Source organism: Quercus robur, chromosome 12 (assembly GCF_932294415.1).
Source record: "Quercus robur chromosome 12, dhQueRobu3.1, whole genome shotgun sequence".
NCBI classification, from domain to species: Eukaryota; Viridiplantae; Streptophyta; class Magnoliopsida; order Fagales; family Fagaceae; genus Quercus; species Quercus robur.
In genome coordinates, this window is record NC_065545.1 from 5510913 (window position 1) to 5523389 (window position 12477).

Here is a 12477-nt window from a genome sequence, read left to right on the forward strand (position 1 = left end):
CTTGAAGATCTATATAGGCTCATTTCAAAATCTAATCTTCAAAGAGCAATCCACACATTAAATGAAACATTCTCCTTGAGATAAAGGATTAAGGCGCAAAACAATTAGAAGGGTTTAACATAAAATGAGTTCCAATTCAAAATAGTATCCAAGAAAGTAAACCCACCAGAGGCTTGTAAAACTTAACAAAAAAGGTATTGAGTTATAACAAAAATCTAAACTGCATCTTTCCTTGCAAGAATGGAAGACAATCAAGAACCTATAACAAGGCAATAGGAGGCACCACATCCTTAGGAAGTAGTTTTTGATCTTTTTGGGGCACGGTATTGACCAATAAAACAAGCATGGTAGCGCTCATAAGGTTCAAGAGTAATGCTCTCAAATGGCTTGAGCTGATTCTCCTTTAGCTTATCCTTTTCCATAGCAAAAACGGTCTCAGCAGGTACTGTGGAATCTATGCAATTGGCCTGAAATATACAAGATCTTTTTAACATGAAAAACAGTAGCACATTAATATTGAATATGCAAAGTATATGATTTTTGGCTATGAGAGTGGGCTCCAGCTGATTAGGTTACCACAAGATTTGCAAAGTTTAGTGTAAATAGATTTTCAATAACACCAAACACTAGAAAATGGAAAACAACTTATCAAAAGATAGTTTAAGCTGAAACAAAGGGAGACTTTAAACAATAAAATTAGAGGGGGAAAAACTGTTATTGTTCCTGCTAATCATTACACAAGTAAGAACTTCAATAAAATTTTCAGTTCTAATGTTAGAGGATAATGATATATATTTGGAAAGAAACATTAAGCAATTGAACATACGTACAAACCTTGATAGAAATAACGAACCAACCTCCAGCTTTCAAGAAATAAGAAGCATTCAGTGCTAAAATCCTTGTCTGCAAAATCATGGACAAAGCAAAGAAAATTCAGATAAATCAAAGAATATTAGTAGCCAAAACCCATTCCTACAAACAAATTGGCCCATTTAATCCCCCTTCCTGTCTCCTGTAAGCGCCCCTTTTACAAATGGGCAGTCAAGATGACTCCAATCACATTTGATTTCTGAGAGCAAGGGTATATTTCCTGTGTTCTTGTCAAACCAATTCCTCACTTGCAAAACCTGAGATCTCATGAATGGCATTGAAAAATTGACAAAACTGACCAAACAAAATGCACACCAATGACCAGGAATTTCAATAACTTGCCCATATGGGGCAGGCAAGAGCTTATGAGTTGAGTTTATTCTGGGAAAAAAGAAAGCAAGAAAAAAGGGGCAAGGGGGCAAGAATCAGGTACAACCAATCAAAAGGTTTTACATTGGAATATCATGTACAGGAAGAAACAACAAGTTTAAGAAATTCCATTCTCAATAGCTACAATTCTCCCCAAATCAAAGAACAAATGTTCCAGCTGATGACTGTACATGAACATTTGAGTAATGGCAGTGAGACGATCATGAGTCACGATGAAACAAACTTTGTACCTACAAAATCGAAGATATACCTAGGGCAACCCAAAATTTCAAAAATTTTAGGAGTGAGAAAAGAACTACAGAAGTAATAAGTTTAAAAGAAAAAATGTAACATAAACAGTAAATCCTAATAATTTGTCAAATGCATGTCTACAGTTGCTTGATGCAACATTGAAATTATATAATCAAACCAACTCAAAAAGCTACAATTAACCGGTAAAAACTCTGTAACACTATAAAACAGTGATCATCAATGAATGTATTCATTATTAATGTCTTAAAAAGATTCACAAAATAATAACAGCTCTCATACAGAGAAAAGAACAAACATATCACAACCAATTTCTGAACAATCCTCTCAGCTTTTCACCATGTCAAATGAGAAGTAAAGAATAAATTAACAATATTTTAAGATCCTGGAAATCGAGACCAAGAAAAAGGGGAAAAAAAAAAAAAAAAACTCACTTTTATTTTTTCTTAATAATTACAGAGGCAGTATGTGGATTTTGAACTTATAATCTGACCCTCCACCTTGCTCTTACTGGAGAAGAAGGTAAGATTTAAGCTAAGAGTTTGTAGGCAAAGCAAGTTTACTTTAGGTAAGACATAGTGTAGTTCCTTAGGTGTAGTACATTAACTACAATTAAATTCAAATATATAGATTGATTAAATATAATTGTCACTGAAAAAGATAACATTGTTTGTGTTTTATTGGTCAATGCAACCATTTGTTTGAATTTAATTGGAAACTCTAATGTACTGCACCTAAGTAATTGTACCAAGTGAAAAATGATTTTATAAGAGCAAGAACATTAAAGTGACAAATGACTTTATAAGAGCATCAGAAACTTGGGCTCCCCCATTATGTCTTGAATGGGAACCTGAGTATTCATCACATGCACCATGATCTAAACAAGATACAAATTTAGAAAAATTTAATGTACAGTCAGCTTAGATTTCTTGAATGCTTATTTAATTTAACTGGGAATGAAGAAAATAAAGTATTACTAATATACCAGTTATGATTTGATCTTCAAAGCCTCATTCAAAAGTTAGTAGTATTGAGTAAAATCCTTCTTCAGAAAACAAACTTATACAATTTTACAAATGATAAGGCATATTTTTCTCAAAAGACACCAAAAGGGCAGGATCACATCAAGAAACTAAAGTAGTAGTCAGTGATAGCAGTAAGGACATGAGGCAGAAACAAGGAGAAAAACATTGACTAAAAGAAAGACTCTTGTGCCACTGTAAACCTTCCTTCTATAACACATTTAAGTTTGAAGTATGAAGAAGAGACCTGATCGGGCTGAGCAACATCAGAAAATATCACATCCACCATGCCAAGTACCAGCATTCGGTACTTAGAAGGATGTCTAGCATCTTCAATGATTGGGATAACATTCGTGCGCTTCTTTGCCATGTTAAGCAAATCTCTACCACTTCTATGAGAAAACTCGACTGCATAAACCACTCCAGTCTACAAGCAAAGAGCATCAATTTTTAAGCAACTCCAATTAAAACAAGCATGTAAAGGCTATGTTTTCATATAGACTACTTACAGGGCCAACAATGTCAGACACATGAGAGACACTGGTTCCAGAAGCAGCCCCAAGGTAGAGAACCTTAGCACCAGGTTTCTTCATTTTACATATTAAAATACAAACATTGAAAAGAGTTTGATTATGGACAGATTTTAAAATCTAAAAAAAAATATATATATATATGAAGACAAAAAATGAAATGAAATTAAGAAATTTAGGCTAAAACTCACCATCCCTATGTCATCAACACCACCAAGAATGGCGGCAGACAGCTTTGAACGGAATGGGTTCCAAACCCTGTATTCAACTTTTGTTCCATCTTCATTCTGGATATATTTATATTCAATAAACAATTACCATCTTTGTACACAAAAAAATAAATCAATGCTCGGCAAGAAATCATTGTGCTTCTTTATATACAGAAAACACTTTCAATTAGCAAACAAAACCTAGTAGTACGTAACTACAGCTAAATAGATAATTAGCGAAATACTTTAGAAGAATAAACAAAGAATAATAAAAAATAAACCTGCGAATTAACTCTTTTCTCGTTGTAGACAGATTGACCAGGAACCATGTTCTTAGTAAGAAGAACATCGTCTCCTTTAACCTTCATGTAAAAAACTCCTTCATGTCTATGAGCCAAAATCACAGCCTTATTTCCACCTTGAACTCCAGTTCTACCTCCTCCTCTTCCACCACCACCACCACGGCCTCTTCCTCTACCACCACCAAAGCTTCTTCCTCCACCACCACCACCTCGGCCACCTCTTCCTCCGCGACCTCCACCTCCACCTCTACCTCTTCCTCCTCTCCCTCCATCACTCCTGCCCCTAAAACCGCCACCACCACGACTAAGAGGAGGCCTCATCGCTAAGAAGCAGGGAGAGAAAGTGAAACACTTGCTGCTGGCTAGGGTTTATCAGGACTTGTAGAGCAAGTTAGTGGGACACTGTTTATCAAGGGTTTAAGGGTTTTTATTTCGGCTTTTTTAATAAGCCCATTACCAATCCTATCAGGATCCACATCTGTTGGAAAGGCCCACTACAAACCCAACCCATATAATTCCCAAACTCTCCTTTACCATTCGGGAAATTTTTATTTTATTTTTTATTTTTTTGGGACAGTGAAGATAGAAACATATTGATAAGAAAAAAAAAATGTGGGGAAAGGGTCATTTTCTTCTTTTTCTATGGGCCCAAGTAAAGGGGTCTCTTTATAGAAACCTTGTTTTATTTTCACAAAACAAATTTTGAAAGCTTAACATTCTCTAGGATTACAACTCTGCAATAGTGAAGTAGCTTCACCTGAGGAAGTTAGGAGGAAAGAATGGAAGTTGAGTATTGCAATGACCCACCACGATCGAGTGAGGAAGAAGATGAGCTAGGACGTAGTGTTAAGAAGTTTAAAGAGAGCAGTGGAGTTAATCAGTCTACACCACAAAAAGAACTTTGTAAGCTACAAAGATAGACTTGTAGGAGACATTCCTGGAGCTTATGAACAAGCCTTTAAGCTGGATAATGTCTGGGATGATGGTGAGGAATCAGACACAGAAGTTGAACCTCTCATTGAAGGAATGGCGGAAGTGAAGCTGTCTAAGGAAACCAAGGATCATATCAGAGCCCTATGGTCAAAGGCTTTGATAGTGAAAGTGTTTGGTAGAACTGTTGGGTACAGCTATCTCACTTTCAAGCTCAATGCCTTGTGGAAACCTGCAGCTAGGATGGATTGTGTTAATCTTGGGAAAGATTATTTCCTAATTAAGTTTTATTGTGCAGATGATTATGATAAGGTATTACGTGGAGGCCCATGGTTTATTGGTGAGCATTTTTTGGCCATTAAGCCTTGGGAACCTTATTTCAGAGCCTCAGGAGATAATCTAACTTCAGTCGCAGTTTGGGTGAGGTTCCCTGAATTGCCAATTGAGTTTTATGATATGGAAGTGCTGAAAGAAATAGGTAGTGTTATTGGGCCGGTTCTTCGTATTGATTCCTACACGGCCACAGGATCACGGGGAAGCTACGCAAGGCTATGTATACAAATTGATCTGGTGAAGCCCTTGATAAAATCCATCAGGATAGGAAGGTTGGTGCAATAAGTTAAATATGAAGGTATCTCTTCTCTTTGTTTTTGCTGTGGGCGACTTGGGCATAAACAAGAGAATTGCTGCTACCAGATTAAGGAAAAGGATAGGAATGACAGTGAAACAGAGAAAAGTCCGAACCAGGCCAATGAGGAAGACAAACAATTGGATCCAAATTTTGGTCCGTGGATGTTAGTTACAAGGAAAAAGAGTTCAGTTAGGAATGGACGGTCAAGATTTCCCTTGAGGAGCGATCATAAGGGAGAAGTCAACCAGAAGGGCAATTTTGTCCATGGAAAGGAAAAAGATGAGGGTGATTCAGTCAAGTCCAATAAAGGGAAGGTGTTGTCCAATCTATCTAACCAAGCACGTGATGAGAGAGACGTTTCTGTCCAAGGAGTTTCACAGAATGAAGATTTGAGAAATCTTGTAGGAACCTCCAGTGCGATGAGCCCGATACAAGGATAAGACGTGATGCGGACTGATGGGAAGTTTCAGTTCAGTTCTTCGGGCACGATTTCAGGAGGCAGCAGATCTATTGGAGTGAAAGGAGCAAAATCCTTGAAAAGACAACACCCATCTTCTTCACAGAGAGCTTCCTCTTCAAAGAGTGTGCAGATAATGGAGAATGGAGGAAAACCAAGTGAATCGATGCAGTTCAACAAGGAGTGGTTGGGCGATTTGGCACCGAAACAGTTTGATAGAGGTGCCAAATGCGATAATCCGTCAGATCAGGTCAATGCCGATGCAGGAGTTAGAGTGGTGCAAGGCGGAGATGGGTCAGGCAGGGCGGGGCATCTTTCCGTTAGCCATGGGGAGCGGCAGATCGGGGACACTACTACCGGATCATCCGGCCTGGGGTCAGACGCCCAATCCTTGGTGGCGGTTCATAACGGACACTCCGTTAATTTCACGGGAAGAGGCCAAAGCCTTGAACAAGCTGAGAAGGCCATTGGTGGTGCCCCACTTCGACGAATTCGGATGGGTGATACAGGAAAGAAAACTAGTGGACCAGAGGGGAATGGCAACAGCTTTGATTGGGAACCACCCGATGCTAAAGCTTATCCAAATAATTGCTCCGATCGAGAAGAGCGATGTGTTGATATGTTGCCAGGAAGACATAGTGGGAATATTGAAGCACATGATGATATGGAAACCGGAGTGGAATCATTCGACGGAGTTGTTAAGGAGGCTGGGATGGAGTATGGTCGAAGCTGCAATAATGAATCCTAGTCAAGCTGAATTTCCCTTGGATCAGTGTGCGAAGATGAATGTTCTTATGTGGAATTGCAGGGGTGCACTAAACCCGGATTTTAAGAGGAGGGTATTTGAGATGGCTGTGAATCATCTTCCATCGATAATGGTAATCACGGAGACCAGGGTGGGTGGAAGTAGAGCAGGAAAAGATCATTGAAGGACTTCCCTTTGATGGTTTTATTATAACAGAGACTATTGGGTATGCTGGAGGCTTATGGATTTTGTGGAAAAAAGAGGATGTGAATATTAAACTTCTTTCAGCTACGGAGCAGGAGATTCATGCTACTGTGAAGGTATGTGCTTCAAACTTTTCTTGGTTAATTTTTGCAATTTATGCTAGCCCTCGATTAGCTGAACGGAGAATTCTTTGGTCCAACATAGAAGAGGTAGGGCAGTTACATAATCTTCCTTGGTTGATGATCGGAGATTTCAATGAAGTGCATAGTGGGGAGGATAAATTTGGGGGGAATCATATTAATTTAAATAGGGCCCTAGAATTTAAATCTTGTTTGGATTCTTGCAATTTTGTTGACCTTGGTTTTGCCAGCCCAAAATATACTTGGACTAATAAAAGACAGCTTTCGGATTTGATTTTGGAACGTTTAGACAGGTGTTTTGCTAATCCTAGATGGAGAATTTTATACCCTGAAGCAGTAGTTACCCATCTCCCTAGGACATTTTCTGATCATCATCCTGTTTTGATTGAATTATGGAAACCAAATGCGAATAGACTGGTGAGGCCTTTTCATTTCCAAACGATGTGGCTTCTTCATCCGGATTTTTACAGGATTGTTAAGGAAGCTTGGCCCAATGAAGCTCAGTTACAAATGGCCATTCCAGATTTTACTAGGAAGGCTAGGAAGTGGAATTTTGAGGTTTTTGGAAATCTTTTTGGGAAGAAAAAGAGAGTTTTAGCCAGATTACAGGGGACTCAGAAGGCTTTGGCTGAAAATCCGAATGAGTCTCTTATGAGGCTTGAAAATCATCTCATTGAGGAGTATTCTTCTATTTTGCTCCAGGAAGAGGATTAATGTGGCTACCTTTGGGGATAGAAACACTTCTTACTTTCATTTAAATACTATTGTTCGGAGGCAAAGAAATAAGATAAGGTGTTTGAAGGATAACATGGGGGAATGGATTGTAGAGGAAGAGGCGGTACAGGAGCATATTTTGAATGGGTTTAAGAAACTCTACTCCACGGATTTTGAAATGTCTTATAGGTTCTCTCATGTGGCTGATTTCTCAGGCAGCTTTCTCTCAGAAGTTGATAGAAATTGGATGGGGAGGGAAGTTACTGATGAAGATGTGAGGAATGGGTTGTGGGCTTTGAAACCGTTTAAAGCCCCAGGGCCGGATGGTCTCCATGCTGGGTTTTTTCAGCATTTTTGGCATGAAGTGGGGAAGCCAATCTGTAAGGAGGTGAAGAATATTTTCAAGGATGGTGTAGTCCCAGATTATCTCAATGATACTCTTGTGACTCTCATTCCGAAGTGTAAAAGCCCTGAATCCCTAAACAATTATAGGCCGATTAGTCTGTGTAATTCGGTTTATAAGATTGTTTCAAAGATTTTAGTGGAAAGGATTAGACCCCACCTAAACAAGCTTGTGTCTCCTGTCCAATCTGCCTTTGTGCCTGGAAGGAAGGGAATAGATAATATCTTAATTGATCATGGCATCCTATACGAATTGCTTTTTGTTTTTTCTTTTTCTCACAACATATGGATCCCATACGTGTAAAAGGGTTGATGCCTTGATCGAGAGATAGGAAGGGAAGAATGATGGCACATGGAATGAAATGAACCATAAACAAGAAGTGGAAAAAATAAAAATAAAAAATTTGTGAATATAAAAAACTGTGAGAATAATTAACAAACACCAAGCAAATCAAGCCCAAACTCATTAACTCAACCTAACTTAGTATTCGTTTGGCAAAAATTATTTTTGCCAACTTATTTTACTATTCAACTTATTTTACTATTCAACTTATTTTTGCTACTATTCATAGGTTACACTGCACTATTGACACTATTCATGAGGTCTCACTCCACTATTTCAGCTAACTTTTACCTTTATCTACAATATTTTTACCTAAAAGTTTTTAGTTTCAGTAAAATAAGTAAATCTCAAACAAACCCTTAAAGAAAAAAAAAATTTGGTTCTATATGAGACTTTTGGTCCTGTATGAACCCAACCCACTAACATGTCAAGTTAGACAACAACCCAACCCAACCCACTAAAATGTCAAGTTAGACAACAACCCGACCCGACCTATTTTAAGGGAACCCTTTTTATGTAAGGTAATAAGTTGTTGGTGTTGGCTCATTTTTGTTTATGGACCATTGAGTTAAGGTCCTTATGAGCATAGGAGAGAGAGTTGATTGATTTGGCCTAATTGGATGTGGGACAAAGACAAAAAGTATTGCATTTAATTTATGAAAAAAGTTTCAAGTTTGTAAATCTAATTAAGGATTTTAATAAATAACTAAATTCTTGATCATTTTGGCCTCATCAGAGATCCAAGATATCATTATGAAATTTTGATGTAACCAATATATCAATTGTGGGGCCCAATAATTCGTGGGCCAGGCCCATTTATTTGTTAGGGTCCAAAGGCCCAAGCCGAGGAAGGTGATGGCCCAGGCTCGGCAATACAAGTACGAAATAGCCTTGGGACACAGTCGAGGATGATTCAGTCCTCGGCATGTCCGAGATCTCACAAGAAGAAAGGGCAAAAATGGTATAGAAACAACTTGGGAAAAAATCTAAAATATCTGTGCCAATAGAAAGGGGTATGCTGGAAAGTGTAACGACCAGGGAAAGCTGCCCTTACTGCCATTCAATACTCTGCACCTGACAGAGCCATACTCTCCAGCTTTTACAACCACCCCCAACCACTCTGGGTATGGGCTGATGGGACAAGTATCAGTCTTGGAATATCGATCTTACACGTGGACGAAGGATAAAAAACACAGGCTAGTATAAAATGAAAAGTAAGCAATTCATAGCAGGGGCTGGGAAAGATGGTCAAAAACCAGAACCTCCCAGCCTGCCTCCAGGAGAAAGACTCCTAGGGCGAAGACGACTTAACCATGTATGGATATCACGAAAAACCCACTGCCTGGTGACTAAGGCCTAGCCTTTCAAACCCATGCTCTACAAATGATGTTGTTTGGGCCTTTTTACGTGCGAACCCAACATTGTTACGGTTCGTTACAAATCGTGTCCTTACAATTGGCGCCGTCTGTGGGGAGGCTTGTGTGTTGGCATAGGCGGTAGGTCGAGAGAGTTCCCTTGTCATTTCTGACAGCTGGTTATAGAGTTCTAGTGTAAAGTTCCGCTAGGGGCTATGATTCTTGACTAGGGGCTATGCTTGGTAGCGTCAATCGCATGGATGGTTCTAGGGGCTTGGCCGAGGGGCTAATTCCCTTAAAGCCAAGGTCCCACGCCAAAAACTGAGTTTTGGACAGAACCAAGGTATTGTATGGTCCTCGGACTCAAACCTATGGGGAAACCAACTACTTAGATGAGAAAACTGAGTTTTGGGCAGAACCAAGGTATTGTATGGTCCTCGGACTCAAACCTATGGGGAAACCAACTACTTAGATGAGAAAACTGAGTTTTGGACAAAACCAAGGTATTGTATGGTCCTCGGACTTAAACCTATGGGGAAACCAACTACCTAGATGAGAAAACTGAGTTTTGGACAGAACCAAGGTATTGTATGGTCCTCGGACTCAAACCTATGGGGAAACCAACTACTTAGATGAGAAAACTGAGTTTTGGACAGAACCAAGGTATTGTATGGTCCTCGGACTCAAACCTATTGGGAAACCAACTACTTAGATGAGAAAACTGAGTTTTGGACAGAACCAAGGTATTGTATGGTCCTCGGACTCAAACCTATGGAAACCAACTACCTAGATGAGAAAACTGAGTTTTGGACAGAACCAAGGTATTGTATGGTCCTCGGACTCAAACCTATGGGGAAACCAACTACTTAGATGAGAAAACTGAGTTTTTGGACAGAACCAAGGTATTGTATGGTCCTCGAACTCAAACCTATGGGGAAACCAACTACTTAGATGAGAAAACTGAGTTTTGGACAAAACCAAGGTATTGTATGGTCCTCGGACTCAAACCTATGGGGAAACCAACTACCTAGATGAGAAAACTGAGTTTTGGACAGAACCAAGGTATTGTATGGTCCTCGGACTCAAACCTATGGGGAAACCAACTACTTAGATGAGAAAACTGAGTTTTGGACAAAACCAAGGTATTGTATGGTCCTCGGACTCAAACCTATGGGGAAACCAACTACTTAGATGAGAAAACTGAGTTTTGGACAGAACCAAGGTATTGTATGGTCCTCGGACTCAAACCTATGGGGAAACCAACTACTTAGATGAAAAACTGAGTTTTGGACAGAACCAAGGTATTGTATGGTCCTCGGACTCAAACCTATGGGGAAACCAACTACTTAGATGAAAAACTGAGTTTTGGAAGAAAAACTGAGTTTCGTAAGGTCGGCTACTTAATAAAAATTCTAAGTTACTCAATCCTCGGCTCAAATACCATAAAAGGTTAAATCTATTAAAGTTGTTAAGAAGATGGTGAAACGCCGTACTACTTAGCAACCTGGAGGGGCTGTTCATTTTGTGGGTTGTATGTCTTCGGATGATTACTTCCACACCGCACCGAGCATTCAGTTGTCATCTCGGCTATTTTGGGGTAAGTGTTGTTTTCGCAGGTCGGCATTGTTATGCCAAACAATTCTATTAAAGTCACGATAATATCTTTTCCTTAGCAAGAATTTTGACCCTAAGTGTCATTAGTTCAAGTCTGTATTATTGTGCCGAACAGCACTCGTAAGTTCATAATAGCACCTTTTTCTTTGATAAGAGATTTCGGCCCTAAGTATTGTGCTCTAAGGTCGGCGGTATTGTGCCAGGCCGCCTCAATAAGCTCACCATAATGTTCCTTTCTTTTTCTTCTTAATAAGGGTTTCAACCCTAAGTATCACTAATTCGATTCAGCAGTATTAATTCGGATAGTGTCTATAAACACAGAGTAAGATCTTTTTATTAACTAGGATTTCGGTCTTAGACATCGGTCAAAGTGTAAAAATAAAAAGAATTCACAAGATAGTATGTGTATTCACGGCGTAACCATTTCAGAAATAAAGAGATAGAATGTGTGAAATAAAGCAATAACAACTTTTATTAATATAAAGAGGTATTACAACGTACAAAGAAGGGCTTAAACAAGCCTACACAGAAAGTGGATTACAAAAATAATAAAAGGAAAACAACAACAATATAACAAATAAACGGTCAAATGTCTTCTTAAACTCGTCTCCGAAATCCTTCCAAACTTTGCCCCAGTAGCGCCCATATTGAGAGGAGGACCTTCTTCAGAAGAAGATGGAGGAGATGAAGAGAAAGAAGGAGGAGAAGAAGAGGAAGAAGGAAAAGCGCCAGGATGGATCTGGCGGTGGAAAGAAGAAGAAAAAGAGGCAAAAGGAGGCACCAGTGGAGGAAGAGAGGAAGAAGCAGGGATGCTTTGTCCCTGCATCAGTCCTGACTCCTAACATGCTGGTACCATGTTAGCTATTCTCGTAAGAGAGCGGCTGGTACTAATAGTGGGTGACCCCAGCTCAGTCACGCCAAAAGCTTGACGCGACGAGCCCCTGCTTCGGATTTTGGCTGAAAGGAGGGTGAGAAGTATCTTGAGTCTTTGCCATCCCTGCCCTGACCGAGCCATCTTTAGCTTCATAAGAACATGGAATTTCTGGGAAGGGAATGGCTCCTTCATTACTTGCTCCTACTTTGAACGAATTACAAATTAAAGTATAACCAGCGGGTAAAAGTAGACTCTAGAGGAGTCTAAGGGTTTCAGATTTCAGGGGGATTAAAAGGGTTCATGTACAGGAGAAAATAACCTCTTGCTTTTTCTTTTTATATGAGGGGCGAAACGAAAGGTATTTAATATGTTCAAATCTCCAAGAAAATTTGTAAACGAGAATATGCCCGCTCCACTTCCCCACACCATCAATAACCATTAAATTTGAATGGTCTTATAAAGAGAAACTATTAAAGGCACGTTTTGGATAGCCAAA

The 12477-nt window shown here is 39.3% G+C and overlaps 1 protein-coding gene and 1 non-coding gene across 2 annotated transcripts; both read right to left on the reverse strand.

The window, feature by feature from the left end:
* Positions 1-57: 57 nt before the first annotated feature.
* On the reverse strand, positions 58-3952 carry LOC126709912 (rRNA 2'-O-methyltransferase fibrillarin 2-like). Its single transcript, XM_050410280.1, has 6 exons — positions 3552-3952; positions 3253-3348; positions 3041-3118; positions 2779-2958; positions 835-903; positions 58-467 (listed from the first exon to the last, which is right to left on the reverse strand). The coding sequence occupies exons 1-6, from the start codon at positions 3891-3893 to the stop codon at positions 291-293; spliced, it is 942 nt and encodes a 313-aa protein (XP_050266237.1). The 5' UTR covers positions 3894-3952; the 3' UTR covers positions 58-290.
* LOC126710652 (small nucleolar RNA snoR60) lies at positions 2316-2380 on the reverse strand. Its single transcript, XR_007649712.1, has one exon. It is a non-coding gene; the product is annotated as a small nucleolar RNA snoR60 (small nucleolar RNA).
* Positions 3953-12477: the final 8525 nt, after the last annotated feature.

Coding starts and splice junctions, on each gene's coding strand:
- LOC126709912 (XM_050410280.1), bottom strand. CDS start 3,893: ATGAGGCCTCCTCTTAGTCGTGGTGGTGGCGGTTTTAGGGGCAGGAGT. Junction 3,349..3,551: donor AGAAAAGAGTTAATTCGCAG/GTTTATTTTTTA, acceptor AAATATATCCAG/AATGAAGATGGAACAAAAGT. Junction 468..834: donor GGTTCGTTATTTCTATCAAG/GTTTGTACGTAT, acceptor TGTATATTTCAG/GCCAATTGCATAGATTCCAC.